The sequence below is a fragment of the Humulus lupulus genome, chromosome 7 (genome assembly GCF_963169125.1).
Source record: "Humulus lupulus chromosome 7, drHumLupu1.1, whole genome shotgun sequence".
Classification (NCBI taxonomy): domain Eukaryota; kingdom Viridiplantae; phylum Streptophyta; class Magnoliopsida; order Rosales; family Cannabaceae; genus Humulus; species Humulus lupulus.
In genome coordinates, this window is record NC_084799.1 from 196,849,030 (window position 1) to 196,869,212 (window position 20,183).

At 33.1% G+C, this 20,183-nt stretch overlaps 2 protein-coding genes and 1 long non-coding RNA gene across 3 annotated transcripts; all 3 read left to right on the forward strand.

Annotated features, from left to right (window-relative positions):
- The first annotated feature begins 309 nt into the window (after positions 1-309).
- LOC133792548 (uncharacterized) lies at positions 310-9,721 on the forward strand. The gene is made up of 7 exons (XM_062230456.1): positions 310-604; positions 792-916; positions 7,991-8,081; positions 8,166-8,410; positions 8,495-8,815; positions 8,895-8,984; positions 9,059-9,721. The coding sequence occupies exons 3-7, from the start codon at positions 7,991-7,993 to the stop codon at positions 9,719-9,721; spliced, it is 1,410 nt and encodes a 469-aa protein (XP_062086440.1). The 5' UTR covers positions 310-604; positions 792-916.
- Positions 3,762-7,881, forward strand: LOC133789096 (uncharacterized). The gene is made up of 3 exons (XM_062226819.1): positions 3,762-6,785; positions 6,870-6,960; positions 7,030-7,881. Exons 1-3 carry the CDS (start codon positions 4,273-4,275, stop codon positions 7,822-7,824), a joined length of 3,399 nt encoding a protein of 1,132 aa, XP_062082803.1. The 5' UTR covers positions 3,762-4,272; the 3' UTR covers positions 7,825-7,881.
- A 2,183-nt stretch (positions 9,722-11,904) lies between the features above and the next one.
- Positions 11,905-12,544, forward strand: LOC133790089 (uncharacterized). The gene is made up of 2 exons (XR_009873883.1): positions 11,905-12,182; positions 12,296-12,544. It is a non-coding gene; the product is annotated as an uncharacterized LOC133790089 (long non-coding RNA).
- Positions 12,545-20,183: the final 7,639 nt, after the last annotated feature.

Here is a 20,183-nt window from a genome sequence, read left to right on the forward strand (position 1 = left end):
TATATTATACAAATATATTTATAAAAAAGTATTAATTATTAATTTGCAACATAGAGTAATTATTAATTAAAAAATAATTTTTCATTAGTTGTCTAATTTTTTTAATTATTAATTTAATTAGTTATTATATATTTAATAAAAGAAGTTTTTTTAAATAAAATTTTATTAATAATACTTAATAATTGGGTCAAGCCAAATAAAAAAAACCTCCAAAATGTGTTTTTCCCGGCAAGCCAAATAAAAAACCCCCCAAAATATGTTTTTCCCTCTATAATATCCCATATACCCCAAACCCCAAATCCTCCAGACACCAAACGAAAATTAGGTCTCCCTATCTCCCCTCAGACCCCAAACCCCAAACCCCAACCTTATCTCCGTAAGTCTCTCCTCTGTCAAGCTTCCAAAATTCTCTCCTCTGTAAGTCTCCCTCTCTAACACTCAGCCCTCTAGATCCGTTCAACGCCACTGAACTCAGCCTCTGCAAGAACTCAGCTCTCGGCTTTCTCTCCCTAACGACCCCGCCGAGCTCAGCTTCTGCAAGAACCAAGCGACCCCGCCGAAGCAAGAACCAGCCGACCACACAGTCTCTTCCGCTTTCTCTGAGGTAAACTAGGCAGCCAAATCTGAATATGTGTTTGCGTTATTGTGCTCAGATTTGTTCATTTGGTTGACTTTCTCTCTCTATGATCCATTCATATACATATATATATGTATATATATAAAGATATAGTAAGTGTACCTTGAGGGCCATATGAATGGCTGATTCTGTTGTGTTCCCATCGTTTTGGTAGGAATAAGTGCCTAAGCTAATGAGAGGCGTCCACGGCTGGAGAAGACGATGAGAGCAACCTCAGCATCGCACAAAACAGATAACTCATAAGCTTTCTTAAGCAAACCATTACGTCGTTTACAGAAGGTGACTTGTCTGTTTGTGGTGTTCTCTGTTCTCTGTTCTCTGTTCTCTTTATCTCTACCAATTTGTCTATCCTCTCCTTGTGCATATATTTATATCTACACACACAAACTAGTTGTTCAGGTTTTGATTGAACTACATATCCCATACATATATATGTGTGTAGTATATGCAGGCCGTTCTATCAAAGAATATAGCTGGACAAATTTAGGTTGTATTATACAAAGTTAAAAGAGAAATAATTAGCTAGGCTACGTAAATTAGCCTCCTCTTGTAATTAATTAACCTTCAAATATTGTCACTCACATATATATTTAAATCATATAATATATGTGCTGATCTGATATTCTTATGTTATGAAAGTATATGCACACATAAAACTACTTACAATAGTCTTATAAACTTTGAACTGAACTATTTATGCGTTTGAACTGAACTTGATGTGTTATTTGTGAAATTAGTCACTCAGCCATCCATGCATAATTGATCCCATTTGTGATTTGTCAAATATGCATTATTGATCCCAATAGTGATTTGTGTAACGAAATGCATATAGCTAGCCTTGTATTTCTCTCTCTCTCTCTCCATATAACTATATATATATATATATTTAATCAACCAAAAAAACAAAACTCAATTTCATAACACCCTACACAAAACTAAATTAAACAAACTTAACATATATATATATATATATGCACAAACCTTGTCTATGATCAAAGTTTATGGTAATGGAAAATAATAGAGGAGAAGACTTATAATAATACTCTATTTTTTTGTTTTTTGTTTTGGGAAGTTGAGTCTGTGATCAAGAAGAAGATATATAGAGGTGCAGGAGTCTGGTCTAGCAGAGATGGGTATTTTTGGTACTCAAAATAGACCTTTTAACCATTCTCCAACTCACACTGATCTTTTATTTTCTTTTCATCGTGGGGTCTAGATTAAAAATACTTACATATATAAACATTTATTAATTTTTCGTATATATTACTCTTTTGGTATTGAATGTATTAATGAAATAAGCTATATATATATATATGTCTATATGAGTTAAAGGGTTTAAATAATATTTTCACTTAGTTCAAATATATTCCAAAGTTATGTTTTCACTTACTCTTTTGTTGCTTATCTTCTTCATGGCAGAATTTAGACTTTAGACTTTAGACTTAAAACTTGAGCAAAAGTATACATTTTTCTTTTTTGGGCATATATATATATATATATGTATATAAAGATATAGTAAGTGTACCTTGAGATTATAAATGATAGGACTGGACTCCACTATTTCCCACACTCCATGTGATTAGAATAATGCTTATATGTGTATGGGCGTGTGTGTATACATACACAATATATATAAATATATATCTTCTTAATAAGCAAGTTGTGAACACCAGACCATAGTATAGTATTAGATTTGGTGTCTTGTTAAGCTTTGTTCAGTAATCAAAGCTATCACATACTGACCTTTTCAGTGTTGCACACCATGTGTCTGACATGATGTGTTAGAGGCATGTGAAAGATACCTTACGTTAAACCTCCTCTTTTTTTGTTGTCAGAACATTGTAATGCTTGGTAATTGTATAAGATGCCCAAATAATGTTGTGACATTACTGATGAAATAAAGTAGAGAATGTGCACCCTGATCAGCATGTGCATGAATGAGCATTAATTAAATATAGATATATGTATATTTATAAAGAGAGAGAGAGATGCTATTGTGTGTGTGGAATAAATATAAGTCATCAGTTATGTCAAAGTAAGAGTTAATCATCAGTGATTTGCCGAAGCTTAAAGGGCCTTTAGTTTGTCTTATATGACTTAAAATTGAACTATTATAGTCTGTATATATATATATATATTAAGTTGATTTAATTTTGTTTAAATTTAATTATTTGAGTTGATTTTGTGTAGAAATTGAAGGAGTATCTCTTGGAAATTCGGTCACTGGTATAATATAATTTTGTGGCATCAAGGTATTTATTTTTTAATTATGTTATTAGTTTAATTAATATAATTAATATGTGAATGTGTGTACAAAATGAGATGTGTTTAGTGATATATTTATATATGTGTATAAAATTGTAGTATGTGTTAGTATTTAGATTTGATTAATAATATGTATATTGTGAATGTTCTGGGAATTTTCTGAGTGTTTTTTGTAGGGTTTTAAATTTTTGGGATATGTTATAATAGAAATGTTATGTTGTCAAAATTTTGGTAGAGTTAGAGGACTAAATAAATAATAATATAATAAATAAGACATTAAATACTTAGAATTAACAAAATAAATTAAAGAATAAATTAAAATATTAGATAAATAATTTAATTTAATATAACAATTTAATAATTTTAAAATAAAGTGAAAAATTATAATTTAATATTAACAAATTTAGTAATTTAAAAATAAATTAAATAATTAGATGTATAATTTAAAAATAAATTAAAAGTTAGATAAATAATTTCAAAATAAATTAAAAAATTATTATTTAATTTAATATTAACAAATTTAGTAATTTAAAAATAAATTAAAAGTTAGATAAATAATTTCAAAATAAATTACAAATTTAGATAAATGAATTAAAAAATTATAATTTTATTTAATATTAACAAATTTAGTAATTAAAAAATTAGATAAATAATTTCAAAATAAATTAAAATTTTAGATAAATGAATTAAAAAATTATAATTTAATTTAATATTAACAAATTTAGTAATTTAAAAATAAATTAAAAGTTAGATAAATAATTTCAAAATAAATTACAAATTTATAATTTAATATCATAAGATTTTATAAGACATCATAAAACATCTAATGTTAAAAAATATTTCTTTTTTTGTTGCTTTTCTTTGGTGATAAAATTTGATCACCAAAGATTGGATAGACGTTTTATATATTATCACTTAGTGATAATGTTTTATTAATTATTTTCAATCACGAAAAGCCTTAGACCCGTTCGGTGAAGCTGAGTTAGTAAGAACTCTTAAATATGCTTCTCCGAATTATCCAGGACGGTATGTGTCCGCATGGATAGTTTGGATTTATTGTGTACCTATAATTTGATCTAGTACTCATTTTATTGTTTCGTTAATAGAGATTTCAATATGTGTCTCCTTATTTGTTCTCGTAAGTGGGCAAACTTAATTTTAGTCTGCCCACTTATGAGAACTATAGGGAGGTGCTGCCGAAATTTTTACATAAACAAAACAATTTTAAGAGTGTAGATTAAATTATATGTATACTACAAATCTGAATGGGATAGGTTCTTTACCCTTATAGAAGTGGAGTGAAAAGGTGGATTAGGGCACACACACACATAGTCAATAAGTTTTAATTATTGTTTATTCTTGTATCGTAGATGCCGATAGATAAGAGTTGGACGACATTAAGGAAGCGTAACTGTGATGCTTATTGGAACGGTCTCCAAGCCTTCTTGAGAATGGCAAAAGAACACGTAGACTGCGACGGGAGAATTTTATGCCCGTGTGTGAGGTGCCTGAATGTTAAACTACAAACTATAGATACAGTGGAGGCTCATGTCTTTGACAAGGGTTTTCAACAGAGTTATCAAAAGTGGGTTTACCACGGTGAGGTGGAAGCTAGTGTCGCCAATGAGGTAGTTGAGGAGAATGAAGATGTAGACGAGATGGTTGACGTCGTTGATGATTTCCTCTTACCGACAAATGCAGAGGAAGCAGATGGTGTGTCTGGCAGTCGAATGGGACAGTATTATGACGAGTTGTTCGACGAGATTGAAGCTGAGTTGTATCCGGGTTGTGATTGGATATCATCCTTAAACTTTTTGGCGAAGTTGATGCATTTGAAAGTTAGAGGGAAGTGGCCAAATAACTCTTTCGATGAATTGTTGAAGTTACTAAAATTTGCATTTCCGAAAGATAATAAAATTCCCCCAACACACTATGAGGCGAAAAAGAAGCTGAGTAAGTTAGGGTTGGGATATCAATCAATCCATGTGTGTAAATATGATTGTTCCTTATTTTATAATGAGCATGCAAGCAAAGATTCATGTCATGTGTGTGGGAGTAGCCGATGGGTCAATGAAAAGAAGAAGGGGAAAAAGGTTCCACACAAGGTGATGCGTTACTTTCCGTTGACTCCCAGATTAAAGCGAATGTACAGTTCAAGACATACAGCTAATGACATGTTATGGCATCATACTGGGAGATCAATAGAAGATGGGGTGATGCGTCATCCGGTTGACGGGTCTGCATGGAAAGACTTTGATGCCACCCATCCTGATTTTGCAAAAGATCCTAGAAATGTTCGTCTAGGCTTGGCTGCTGATGGGTTTAATCCTTTTGGCAACATGAGCTTATCATACAGCATGTGGCCTGTGATTTTGACGAACTACAATCTCCCCCCTTGGCTATGCATGAAGGAAGAGTATTTTATGCTAACTCTGCTTATTCCTGGGCCAAAATCACCGGGTAAAGACATGGATGTATTTCTAAGACCCTTGGTGGATGAGTTAAAACAATTGTGGATTAACGGAGTCGACACAAGAGATGGCACAAGGAATGAATTGTTCAAGATGCGTGCAGCCCTTCTGTGGACAATTAACGATTTCCCTGCTCGTAGTAGCTTGTCTGGTTGGAGCGGGCAAGGGTATAAAGCATGTCCAACGTGCAATGAAGACACCACTTCCATTCGAGTGATTGGTAAGACATCGTATGTCGGTCATAGGCGATTCTTGATGAGTAATCATAAGTATAGAAGAGACAAGGAATTTGATGGCAAAGTTGAGAAAAGAAATCCTCCACAACAGTTTACTTGTCAACAAGTTTTAGATCAAGTCAATGCTTTACCGCTTCAAGTGTCTGGTAAACATGACAGATTTGGGGGGGTGAAGCGCAAGCGAGGTGTAGGGGAAAGTAATTGGAGGAAAAAAAGTATTTTCTATGAACTTGATTACTGGAGTTCAAATCAGTTAAAACACAACCTAGATGTGATGCATGTTGAGAAGAATGTGTGCGACAGTATCCTTGGGACTTTGTTAGATAATGATAAATCTAAGGACACCACTAACGCAAGACATGATTTAAAGAATATGGGGGTTAGGAAATCATTGTGGATTTACGAGGATGCCAATAAAAGGTTAATGAAACCGCATGCTCCATACGTGTTCACTTTTGAACAGAGGCGAGATTTCTGTCAATTTTTGAGAGGAGTGAAGTTACCCGATGGTTTTTGTTCTAATCTAAAGAAAAAAGTCACAGACAATGACTCAAACATTGTTGGGTTGAAGTCCCATGATTGTCATGTGATAATGCAACGATTACTTGCAGTAGGTGTTCGCAAGTTTTTACCAGAATCTATATCCACTACCATCACTGAATTGTGTAATTTCTTCAAACAATTGTGCTCTAGGACACTGAACGTTTCTGATATGGAGAAAGCTAAGGATGACTTGATTGTTATTTTATGCAAGATGGAGTTGATTTTCCCTCCAGCATTCTTTGACATAATGATCCATCTGGTTTTGCACTTGCCTGATGAAGCAATATTGGGAGGACCTGTATTTATGAGGTGGATGTATCCTTTTGAAAGATACATGAAAAAATTAAAAAACTATGTCAGGAATAAAGCTCGTCCTGAAGGATCTATAGCAGAAGGATATGTTGCAGATGAGGCTTTGACATTTTGTTCAATGTATTTCAAAGGTGTGGAAACAAAATTTAATCAGCCTGATCGAAACGAAGATGCACCGTATGTGAATCGACACCTCACAGTGTTTGAATCTCAATGTCGTCCTCTTAGTAAGGGAATTCCCGTGCCCCTCGATGAAAATACTCGGAATAAAGCTGAGTGGTTCATATTGGATAATTCTCCAGAAACTGAAGTGTATTTAGAGTAAGTACATAATTAATATTCATTTTATTCTTTGTTCAATGTACTCCTTAATTAACAATATTGACATTGTTAATTAATTAACAGGGAACACCTAACTGAGGTGCAACAAAGAGATATGGCTGCCAATCATAAATTGATACATAAGAAAGAGTTTCGTTCATGGTTTCATAAGAAGGTAACTTGTACTTAGCAAATTGCATACTACAAATTACATTCTTATTCTAATATATTTCTTTATTATTAGATATATGACTTGCACCAACTTGGGTCATTAGAGCATGCTGATGAATTACTAGCTTTAGCATCTGGGTCAGATCTATTAGCTTACTCCTACCAAGCATGTATAGTGAACGGAGTTCGATTTGTCTCATACAATCGAGATCAAAATCGAATTACACAAAACAGTGGAGTGTGTGTTGCTGGAACAGAAGGTTTTAACTATTACGGGCAACTTGAAGAAATACTCCAGCTGTCTTTTACTGGTTCTTATTCGGTGGTATTATTTCGATGTAAATGGTTCAATACAGATCCGAAAAAAAAGAAAACCATCACTGTAAATAATATTACTAGTATCAATGTTAGCGGTGAATGGTATAAAGATGAACCGTTCATACTAGCTAGTCAAGCAAAACAAGTATTCTACATCGATGATCTTGTTAGAGGACGAGATTGGAAAGTTGTCCAAGAAGTGAATCATCGGCAAGTTTGGGACTTTCCAGATGCTTCAGATATGATTGCTGATGTTGATGTTGTACATGACACCAACTCATCGAATTTTGTTTTGACTGTGGATCTCGGAGAGTTGGTTGTTCAGCAATCTGATGTACCAGCAACTCAAGTCAACACGGCCCATCGACCTTCTTTAGTTGTTCAAGAAGATGATGGATTTATTAATGACAATGAAGATGATATGGCAGACAGTGTAGAAGAAGCAGAAGATGAGGATGAATTAATTGTCGACCTTAGTGATGATAATACTGATGATGTGTGCCCGATAGATGTTGATGTAATTAGTGAGGATAGTGACTATTCTACTTAGTTTTGTATCTAGTGTTCAATGTATTATGCATATTGAGAAATAAAAAGTTCGTTTCCAAATAGCATGTTTCAAATTACCTAATCAATTGAAATAATACTCAATAAATTAATTATAAATAATAATTAAATATTAAAATAGATAGGTTAAATTACTGTCGTGTTAGTAGATGTCAGCAGATGTGGCTAGAGCTCACGGTGGAGACGCTGGCGGTGATCCTCCACCGGATCCTACTAGGATCCCGACTACATGCGACTCAGGTAATTTTTTTGTTATTTTATTTACACATATGTTTATCATGTATATACTAATATTCTATGTATTATTAATAAAAAAAAATACAGGAATCCCAATTAAGAGAAAGGGTCGTGGCGCAGCTATTGGAAAAGATCTAGAGGAGAGGCGGCGTAAAAATGGAAAACCACTGGAAGTAACGTTTTGCCCACGAACGTACAAGGTTGTTGGGAGCGAGCACGCTGCTTTTGTCCGCCTTGTGGGAACCCAAATTAAAACGAAAGTTCCCGGACATTACGGTTCATGGGAATTAGTGCCTCAACAATACAAGGATCAGGTCCTTGCCATAATTCAGGTAAAAATAGTATTAAATATATTTTTTTAAAATTTGTCTTTAATATAGTACATATATTATTAATATGTTTAATTTTCAATTTAGTACTATTATCAAATAGCGGGCCGCGAGGATTTCTTAAAGTGTTTAAATGGTATCGATCGAGAGATGAAAGACCGATACCGCAATAGGAAAACACTAAGACACGAACACTTTGAGAAATACTACAATGGACCGGAGGATTGGGATAAGGTTCTAAACAACCCAACCAATGATGTTAACAAGGAGGAGTGGAAGCAGATTTGTCAGTTATTTACAAGTCCACAATTTATTGCGCGCTCCATAAAGAATAAGGAAAATCGGAAGAAACAAAAGTATTCTACAACACAGGGTACAAAATCGCTGGCAGCCGTCCGTTTTGAAAAAGTAAGTAAAAGATAAAATATTATCAAAATTATGTTATTTTAAATTATATGTTCTCTAACATTTTGGTTATATTTTTTAGACGAACCCGGACCTCATTGAGTCATGGAAGAATTATCATTGGAAGAAATCAAAAAATGATTTCGTGAACGATGATGCTCGCCAAGATTATGTAAGTTTGAATTATATTTTTTAATATTAATAGAGTTATATTTAATGTTAGTGTCTAACATTTTTTGAAAACAGGAAAAACTGAAGGCTGATTTTGAGTTACGAACTCAGCAAACATCCACTGATGCTTCTAATAATGATAGTCCGTCATCAGTTGATCAGGAGGAGGTGCTACAAAAAGTATTAGGCCAAAGGCGTGGACATGAGCGAGGAGTGGGCCGCAAATTGAAGGGGTCGGGGTCGGGGTCGAGGTCATCATCTACCCAACACTCTCACTTCAGCGAGTCTCGAGTTCCTCCTCATCATTCAAGAGAATATATAGAAAATCTGGAGAATAATTTACAGAAATTGACTGATCAAGTTAATTTCTTAACTCAATATTTTGTACCTCCATTTCGTCCACCAAACGTTCAGATGCCGCATGTGCCTGATAGTGACAATACTTCTAGGGCTTCGTCTTCTCAACCTCCAGCTCCAACTCATCCTTCTATGTACGGGGCAGCGCCGTCTTATCATATGGTACCTCCATATATGTACGGAACAACACATTATCCGTGTCCGATTCCACCGTCCTCCCAGCCATCGTATCCCTACATGTATGGAGCTGGATCGTCTACATTACCTCCCCAATATCCTTGGCCGATGCCGCCACCGCCACCGCAGCAATCACAACCACCGCAACAACCACAACAAGAAGACAATAGGGAGGAGGACGAGACAACTGACTTAGGAGACTAAATTTATTTTTTTATTAATTATTGTTTAATTTTATAAATATTTGTTATGTTAATGTATTATGAATATTTACAATTGTTATTTTAATATACTAATTTAAATATTTAATATAATTTTTTATATTTAATTAATTAAATTTTAAATAAATATTTCGATAAATAATTATTTAAAATTTTATTTAATTAATTTTATTATTTTTTTTATATAAATAGAGTAGTATTAGGGGCGACTTGTCGCCCCTAATAATATTTAATTAATTAATTTTTTTATTATTTTTTATAAATAAAGTAGTATTAGGGGCGACATTGTCGCCCCTGTTAATAGCCACGTGTACTATTTGGGGGCGACATAGTAAACTATTAGGGGCGACATGTCGCCCCTAATAATTAATTATTAGGGGCGACATTGTCGCCCCTAATAATATACCACGTGTAAACATCTGGGGGCGACATATTATAGTATTAGGAGCGACATGTCGCCCCTAATACTTAATTATTAGGGGCGACTAATTAAGTATTAGGGGCGACATATCGAAAAAATATTTCAAAATTTTTGATTTTTTGTGGCGAAATTTCAACTTTTAGGGGCGACTATGTCGCCCCTAATATTTGAATATCAGGGGCGACCCTATAGTCGCCCCTAATGTACCCTTCAGGGACATTTTTCTACGGGCGACCAATCAGGGGCGACAAGTCGCCCCTGATACGTATTAGGGGCGACTTTTTGGGTTATTAGGGGCGACATGCGTCGCCCCTAAAAGTAATTTTTGTTGTAGTGCCAGTGGGCCATGCATAGAGATAAGATTCATTAGTAAGATCTCAAACACTACAAGAAAAAACAGTATTCATAATACTTAAAAACTGCTAACTAGAAGTATTCATAACACTTCTCAAAACGCTAACATAGCTCCTGTTATTAAAAGTCCCGTCTTTTCTATAACAGTTTGTCAATGTTATGTTCGATGTTATTTTAAAGTATTCAATAACACATTTTTAGTAGCTATCATATTAAAATAATAACGTTTAGTTAGAGTAATTGGTTATAAATTTGAAGTTTAATCTTCAACTTTTTGCATAACACTTTTCAATTGTTATAATTGATTATTTTGATAGCCTTTTTAGTTTGTTGTATTATATAAATCATAATATTTTGTTACACTTATAATATGTATCCAAGACAACTGTAAATACCATATTAAAGGTCCAATTGTTATTTTAGTCTAGATTATAGATTTTTAATTTTGTTGTGTAAGGATAATTATAAGTTTTCTTTTAAATTAAAAGGATTTTATTATTGTATTTCGATAAAAAAATATAAAAAATAATAAGAAAATGTAATATTATATAGATTGATAAACCATAAGTATTACATTAAACAAGAACTAATTCAAACCATGACTGTGGCTACTTCATGAGATCTTATTTCTAACTTAAGTTTGAAAGCATACATAATAAAGTTCTATAATCTTGAACATCTTTTACTTCAAAAATGAAAAACAAAGTCACAGCAAGATACACAAAAAGTAAACCATGAAACTTGCTTCATCCTTCAATTCATCATCCATTGTGCACTTGTCTTTGTTGTGGGTCGATTTGCTTAGCTACATAAGAATTTAAATAATTAATGCTTGAATTTAAAGTTAATAGTAAACCAAAAGAGTACATAAAAAAATTTAACACTACTACAAAATACCCTTTACGGGACACTTTTTTAGGATACGCATATAAATGCAAGTCCTTAAAAATATTTATGGAGTTTTTAGGACTCTCAATGAGAGTCATGAAAAAACACAATTTAGGACTCGCAATGAGTGTCCTAAAAAAATATGCGAGTCCTAAAAAAATCTGGGCTAAAAAATGAGTGTTTTACTTGACAATTTTAAGGACTTGCTATGAGAGTCTTTAATATTTTTTTAGGACTCGCAAAGCGAGAATATTAAAGACTCTCATAGCAAGTCCTTAAAATTGTTGTCAAGTAAAAAAGCATAAAATTATTTTATGTAACAATTATTATAAGTTTTAAGAGAATTTGTATAGTTTTGATTTTTAAAATTATTTTTTATAATATTAGGAATATCACATTTTTTTTATCTGAATAATATACTCTTATTTGTATTTATAAAATAAATAAATAAAATATAAGTGCCAAAAATCCCTTTCTCTCTCCCACCATACCCGATCCATACTTGCATTTCTCCATCTCTCTCTGCTCTGCTAGGGCCGAACGGCTGCCCTCCGATGGTCGTCGGCGTGCAGACACCCGATCAGGAGTACCAGACGCCGCTGAAACTCCAGCCTCGCGAGCCCTTTGTTGCCGTTCTCCTCCGTGAGCAGAAGCCTCCAGCTGGTGGAGCGGTGGCCTCGCAGGGGTCGCGACGGTGGGGGCATTGAACAATCAGAGGTATGCCGTCGCAGCTGGTGGAGCGGTGGCCTCACAGGGGTCGCAACGGTGGTCTCTGCTCTAAGTATGCTTTCTTTAACAATTTTTTTTTCCATATGTATATAGATTTGAGAAATATATGTATAAATATTATATACATGAATAGATTTATAATGCCTATATATTCTGTTTTGTAAGGTTTCGTATGAAGTTGTTTGGAGGCTTTGATGTATTCCAATTATTTGGCTTGGTGTATTTTGAGATTTGGGATTCGTTGGCTTGGTGCCTGTGTGATTTGAGATTTAAATTTTTGCTTGTTTATCTTAAAATTTTCTTGTAACTCTAGGATATTTTCTGGTTAGTTTCTGATTTTATCTTTTGGATGTTTTTTGTCTTGAGCTGGAAAGTAGTGTAAGGAAACCAGGGCATATGGATCTCTTAAACTAATGGTTGATGCTCTTCAAGTGTTTGAGAAATTGATTCAAAGAAACAACAGAATATGATTTAATGAAACTATGAGTGATTCTAGTTTTTGTGTGCTCAAATTACTACTGCCTTTTGTTATTATTATTGTTAGATGATTAAATATAATATATATTTATAATTATATAACTCTTTCGTGGTTTGTCTTTATTATATTGAGCTTTTTCTTAGTATATAACATGGTAGCTACTTGTGTGTATATACTGTATATATATGCTATACTATACATATGCAGGAGTGCTTAAATGGAGAGTTTCTTCAAGTTGGTCTCAAGTTTGTTCCACTAGCTGGATATCACTGGTATCTACACATCTTTTCTTTTATAAGTTGATCATTTTATAAGTTGTATTAATCAAATTATAGGTAGTGAAAAAAAGTTGTTACCAATTTTTTAAGTTTTGGAGGCAATGCCACTGCCAAAGCCATTGCTTGAAGTCTTTTTCTTTTTTCTCATTTAATATTGCTTTTTCCCAAAACCCCAAATGTTGTTTATATTTTTTGTAATCCTTATAACGCTATTACACTGTGTCATTCTCCATATTCTTATCCTTCTTTACTGTTTGTTGGGATATTATTACTAACTAAACTAAAATAGAGTAATAATGGATTCGTGTTTCTCTACCTTGTTAACTGGAAAGAATTTGCTTCTTTGTCTTGGTAGTGTATTTAATTGAGCCTATTGGTGAAGTTGGAATCCAGAACCTATAGAATAACAAAGAAATAAAGTTTGTTGACATTAGGAAGAAGGTTCTAATTTGTTTAATGTGTTTGTTTGTATTAAATGCTATCATTGTGTTTCCCTCTCAATTTTTCAACTATAAAGAATTTATATATTCAAGTAATACTATTTTTATTAGGTGATGAGGATGAGGTCAAAGAAATGGAAAATAAACTATATGTCTTACTGTTTTGTTCTCAATTGTGCTTGTTTAGTTTTGCTCTGTTTTCGCAGTGTGCTTCTGTTTTTGGTTTTAGGTATTTTAATAATTTTATTCATCACGTTTTGGTCTCTTGAAAACCATTTTTTTGATAGAAGGGTCACATTTCTCTTCTTGTCATTTAACCTCCTTATTGGAAAAATCATAGCGTAATAATTTTTCAGAATAAATAAATAAATTAACTAGTTCAGATGTAAAACTATTATTAGGTGGTTATCTGATAGTTGGAAACAAAAGATTTAACTTAACTGAAAGCAATAATAAAGAGAAAAGAGTAACAACAAGTCTTGAGCTTTCAAAACTCTCTCAATGATTTTCTTACATTGAATAATGTAAAATGCTAGTCTACAGATAAGAAACTGATCTGGTTATTATACATACGACTTAACCAAACTTACTAAAATTAGTAAACCTAGGACTAATAATTGAATAAACAACCTTGTATTTTATATAAAAATAAAGTTTTCTTGAATTGAGTGTTGTCATCTTGATCATTTGAAACTAACTTGTATATTTGGTGTCATATTTGGACACTGATTTTGTTTCCTTTGCTCTGTGTGCAGGTTTGATGGAGATGGGTATATATATTGACTTCATTATTCTAAAAAATTATTTAATGAGTATATATATTGACGTTTTCAACAAGAAGAATACTTTGGAGCTCCCAAATTCATGAAGGTAATAATAGCAAGAATTACTTAAGAATTTGATTAATTTTCAATCATCATTTAGGCTTAAGTTGTCAGGTGATTGAATATTCATGAAATCAAAGTTTTCTTCAAAATTATTAGCTCTCCCTTGTAATAATAATGCTTATGAAAGATTAATTAAAGTTTCCAAAGTAATTCTGAGTTGTAAGATTACAAAATCTGCTTTAATTAATTGAGCTTAGATTTCAAATTAATGTTTATTAGTTTCAAACTTCATTTGATTTTAATGCAAACTTTCAGATTGGAGACCTGAAAGGGCATTTTGGATTACTTGTGGTGATCATGCAAATTCTGAGAGCAAAGCTCAAAGTATTAGATCTTTCGTATGGAAATGGAACAAGTATAATTAAGCACAACTCAACTACACATCTGGTACTGAAATATCTGTCTTCATGTGAATGTAATTTTAGAAATTAGTCAATATTAAATGTAGAATATAAATAAGGATTGGTAAAATAAAGTGAAGCCTAAGAATGCAAACTTCACGCCATTGAAGTTTGGTACACTCAATCTCTATTAACAATTTTATTATTTTTAAGTTAGTTATGTCGGCAAGGATAGGAATATCCTATGGAGGCTTTATGAGTGATCTTTTTCATGCCATATTAGTAATCTCTTTAAACTGTATATTAGTCAAAATTTGAAACTTGTGTGCACAAAATGTTAGTTGTTATTCATATCTTGGCTTCCTTTGTAACTGTATAACATGAATTTGTTGAGGATTATGTAATTTTTCTTGAAATGTACAACTAGTAGTACTACTGTAAAACAATCACATATAGCTTCTTAAGTGGACTCAATCCTCCTTAGCTTAGCTATACTCAAAACTCAATTAATATCTAACTAATCTTTATGATTTGATTTACCTTAATTATTGTTGTGGTCTACAGACTACTCATCTCTAAATTAATAAGTGTAATTATAAATAATTAATATAGGAATATCTTGGACCATGCCATGGTTATATTTTACTAATTTATATTTTGATGCTTTCATTAGCTCATTATTTTGCGCAGCACGAGAAGTAGAAGTTGTACAGTGTTAGAATTTTTTCTTTCTACATATACATATGCGAAACAGCTAAATCTACTTGTTGTAGTATCATAAGGAAGAATAAATTGTCAGTTTCTTTTTCTTGTGTGATGGTTTTGATTGCTGGAGTCTTTTTTAGTAGTTCATGCTATTGTGGATTTTATTCCTGCACTGCAGCAATAACATTTAGAATATTTTTTTGCTTGAAATTGGTCTATTATTATAAGCACTATGAATTGATTTTGTAAATATTCTCAATGCCTTTACTTCTCACGTTTGCCACTGTTAATAGGATGTTGTGGACGTCCATGATAGTTTAGCTGCTGAAGTTGAACATGGTGATGCTTCCAGAAAGGAAAGGTCCTCAGTTCAAGGTGTAGAACAGGTAATTAATACCAAACATGTTTCATGTAATTAGAAATTGATTGCAGTTTTACTTTCATAAATTTTAAAGATTTTTATTAGAGCTTATCTGAGTTTGAATTATAAAAAAATAGTTTCCTTGTTGTGTTAAGACTTCTTATTTATGGCTATCTGTCAAATATTTTTGTACTTAGTGGAGTTTAAATATCTTAGATATTCATCCGTAGTGAAGTAGGTTTTGGGAATTCTGTACGCTACGGTGATAACGGAAGATTGAGAACTTGCATGTCTTAGTGAAGTAGGTTCTGATAATTTTGTGTGTTGCGGTGATATATGGATGAAAACCTGTGTGCTGTTTGATTTGTTTGACATGTTGGTGTTAATTGTGACAGATGGCTAGGTTAGTAAATTAGGGGATATGTTGCCTGATTTTCTATAGATTTTTTTGTACTTAGTTTTGTGTGGAAATATGAAAATGATAACTGCCACAATGATAAATTTGTGATCCGGATATTTAACATTTGACCGTCTAATTAATAATTAAGTTGAATTTCAATTTTGCTACTAATCACAAAATTTGCTTAATCCGAGCCTCAAAAGAGTCGATTTAGTATATATTATTTTTTTGGATTGATTACATATGTTTGCATACTTATATATTAATTATTGTTTTAAGTTGTGTACAAAATTTGATAATAAGATACTAAGTATATATGTGAGTGAAATTATATGATACCAAAAATTTATATCTTTGTCCTATTAAAAATTTAGAATTATTTTATTATTTTACTATTACATTAAATTTGGTAATCACATTCTAGTTGGTATATATGTGATTGATTGGATCTTAAAATCCAAATCACTCATTGTGATTTGGATCCTATTTTTTACAAAATTTTGATGATTTCATGCATTGCATGGTAAAAACATAATAAAAAAAATTGGATTTGGATTTGATTAGGTAATATTATGAGATTATTCATTATTAGTATATATACCAAGAGAGATCAAGGATCTATATTTGATCACATCAAGGAAATTTCTTTAAGTGTTTGCTTTATTTAGTTTAAGTGGAATAATGATGAAGCTAAAGTAACTTATGTCTTGCATTTATTCATCTTTCTAGTATTGTTGAAATCAGTGCATATAAACATAAACCATTATTATTAACAAACCATTAGTATTGTTGAAATCAATGAAATCAGTGGCTTTAATCTTTCTTGTGTGTTACATGTCGATGTAGCTGGGATTTAAGTTTAAGTGCTTCGTATTTGATGGATTCTTGGCATTCTGTGATGGAAGGATTCTCTAAATTTAAGGTGCCAAATGCCTAGTAGTATTAAACCGGGATGTATTGGCATGCATTGTGGTTCCTATGTCTGTTTTCATGCATTGGCATTTTGTTGGAAACCGGGATGTAATTTTTTCATATTTTGGTTACAAGTAAGTGTTATTGACAATTATCCCCATATTATTTGGCATGTGTTAGAATGTAGATCCTTATAAAGTATTTCATGTTTTTATGTTAGTGATTGATACTAGCTCTTTATTTCTCTTCTATAGTAACTAGAATGATAGGCGAACTTCATTGGATTCAATAGTCATTACGTTATGAGGATGATGAAGAATGTACTTATTGTAATGACCCACTAATCTAGACTCTTGGACCATTATCAAACTATACATACAAATTCTTACTAAAACATACATTTGCGAAAATACCATAATTTATTATAAACTTGTAGAAACAAAGGTTACTTTCATAAAAATAAGTAGGATATGGGTACCCATTGTCTTTTAAACAAAAATAACTTAAAGTGAAAAGAGTTACATAGAAAATGCGGAAAATACATGTAAAACCATAAAAAGTAAAACAAGACTACATCCTCGAATTGAATAACGCTCGGCCCCTTGACTCCATTCACCATCGATACACATCCTCTAAGCGTCATGAATCTTATCGCCTCTAAAGCTATTTTCCTGCACATAAAACAGAAAGGAATGAGCCTAATGCCCAGCAAGGAAAATCTAACACATAGTCATAAACATAAATTTCATAATAAGCGTAAAGACATATCATAACACTTAATAAATGCACTTATTATAATGGCCATTATTACTTGGGGTCCCATAGACTAAACAAGCTTATGCCCATGAGATTAGTGGGGTCCTACTAGCTAAGTAGGCATATGCCCAAAATCTTTTTGGGGTCTTTTTAGTCAAATAGGGCATAAGCCCAAGCCTACAAACATACACATTCATAACATATTCATAACATATCATATTTCATAACATATACATAAGATAACATAAGCAATACACATATAGATTCTATCCTATTTTCCTTACCAAAGTTACCGGGATATGTGGACTGAGTGGGGACTTTTTGGAACACTCCTAAAACCATATGAGAAAGAGTGAGTCTTATGAAGAAGAAGAAATGAAAAGGATGGAAAGACTAAACCATTGAAAAACATACTCACCGAAACTTATGTGCTTAAGAACTTGGATTCCCTAACCAAAATAAGAATGAGGTTAGGGGACTGAGTAGAAGGTTATGAAAAAGGAAATAACATAAAGAAAATGAACTAAAGTTTTGGTTTACCTCAAAGACTTGAAAGACCAATCTATACCACAACCGAAATACTATAGTACCTCACTTGCCAAAGTGTTTGATAAGCTTATGATGTTTAAGCTTATGCTTTTCCCAAACCAGGTGTTTACACTCTCATACTCACTGAACACTAGCAGCTTCTGAACTTAGAGCAAAAGGTGAATAATGGCTGGGTACTAGGTCCTATTTATAGAGTTTGGGAATGAAAGTATCTTGATTTTACTTGAATAAAAATAATGGCTTTTTAGGTGAAAATCATTTGAATAATCGTTCAGCAGAGGCTGAAGACTCGTTCAAAAGATGCTGGACTTATGAAGAAGTTTGAATGGCTGAAAGGAAAAGAATTAAAAAATGTTTGAATTTATGCTGGAGGAGGCGATATATCGCCCCCTATAGGCGATATATCGCCTGGACTATTGTTCCCGAGGCGATCGTGCATCGATTCGTGTTTTCCGTATCTACGTGCTGCAACATATCGCCTCCTATAGCTGCGATATATCGGCACACGCTGAATATTTAAACACGAAATTACACATTTTTAGCTAAGTTTGAATGGAGTAAACAACCTTGACTAAGCCCTCAACGTATTCAAAGCTGCTGACTGACCCTATAACATTCAAACTTTACTCCTTATTAAATTTAATCCTCAAAAATACTTAATCCTTAATCACCATTCATAACATGTGCTTAAAATCCTATTGGTTGATATCTAAACCTTATAGTACAATAAATATAATCCTTAATATCAGTCATATTAATCAACCTTAGGTTAAAATTAATATTCTTAAACTATAGGTTAAACTTAGAAAATCTATAAGTACTACTATGAGTGTCCAAATAATTCCCGGTCTGAACCAAAAATCCACAGTTACAAAGATAATACTAAACATACTATAATACTACTAAACAATTAGCTAAGTAAAGTTCTTGGACTCTACAATTCTCCCCTACTAAAAGGAATTTCGTCCTCGAAATTTACTTACCAAATAACTCCGGATACCGGTTCTGCATGTCCTCCTCTAACTCCCACGTTGCCTCGCGTTCAGAACTATTACTCCATAAGACTTTGACTATAGGAAAGCTCTTGGACCGTAACTGCTTCATCCCTCTATCTAGGATGCTAATTGGTCGTTCCTCGTAACTTAAGTCTTTCTGGAGCGCTATGGTATCGTACTTGAGGACGTGAGATGGGTCTGACACATACTTGCGTAACATCGAGATGTGGAAGACGTTGTGACTATTGGCTAGTGCTGGCGGTAGGGCTAGTCTATAAGCAACTGGTCCCACTTTGTCCAATATTTCAAAAGGACCTATGAATCGGGGACTAAGCTTGCCTTTCTTCCCAAACCGTTTGACACCCTTCATAGGAGATATCTTCAGGAAGACTTGATCTCCAGCTTGGAACTCCACATCACGTCGCTTGGTATCCATATAACTTTTCTGTCGGCTTTGAGCAGCAAGCATACGCTGTCTAATAAGCGTTACTGCTTCTTGAGCTTGTCTAACAGCTTCGGGCCCTAGAAGCTGCCTTTCTCCTACCTCGTCCCAGTGCAACGGTGATCGGCACCTTCTTCCATATAGCAACTCATAAGGTGCCATTCCGATTGTCGACTGGTAGCTGTTGTTGTACGAGAACTCAATCTGCGGCAAGTACTTGTTCCATGATCCTCCGAAATCAAGTACACACGTGCGTAGCATATCCTCTAAGATTTGAATCGTACGCTTGGACTGCCCATCTGTCTGAGGATGAAAAGCTGTACTAAGGCTTAACTTAGTACCCATAGCTTGCTGTAAGCTTCTCCAAAATCTTGACGTAAATATTGATCCTCTATCTGACACTATCATCTTGGGGATTCCATGCAATCGTACTATCTCTTGGATGTAGATGTCTGCATATTGGTTTGCCGTAAATGAAGTCTTAACAGGCAGAAAATGAGCCGACTTGG

Excerpts from the sequence above, each read along its gene's own strand:
- LOC133789096 (XM_062226819.1), top strand. The coding sequence starts at position 4,273 with ATGCCGATAGATAAGAGTTGGACGACATTAAGGAAGCGTAACTGTGAT. Across the intron at positions 6,786-6,869 it reads GAAACTGAAGTGTATTTAGA|GGAACACCTAACTGAGGTGC; the intron begins GTAAGTACATAA and ends ATTAATTAACAG. Across the intron at positions 6,961-7,029 it reads GTTCATGGTTTCATAAGAAG|ATATATGACTTGCACCAACT; the intron begins GTAACTTGTACT and ends CTTTATTATTAG.
- LOC133792548 (XM_062230456.1), top strand. The coding sequence starts at position 7,991 with ATGTCAGCAGATGTGGCTAGAGCTCACGGTGGAGACGCTGGCGGTGAT. Across the intron at positions 8,082-8,165 it reads CCCGACTACATGCGACTCAG|GAATCCCAATTAAGAGAAAG; the intron begins GTAATTTTTTTG and ends AAAAAAATACAG. Across the intron at positions 8,985-9,058 it reads ATGATGCTCGCCAAGATTAT|GAAAAACTGAAGGCTGATTT; the intron begins GTAAGTTTGAAT and ends TTTTGAAAACAG.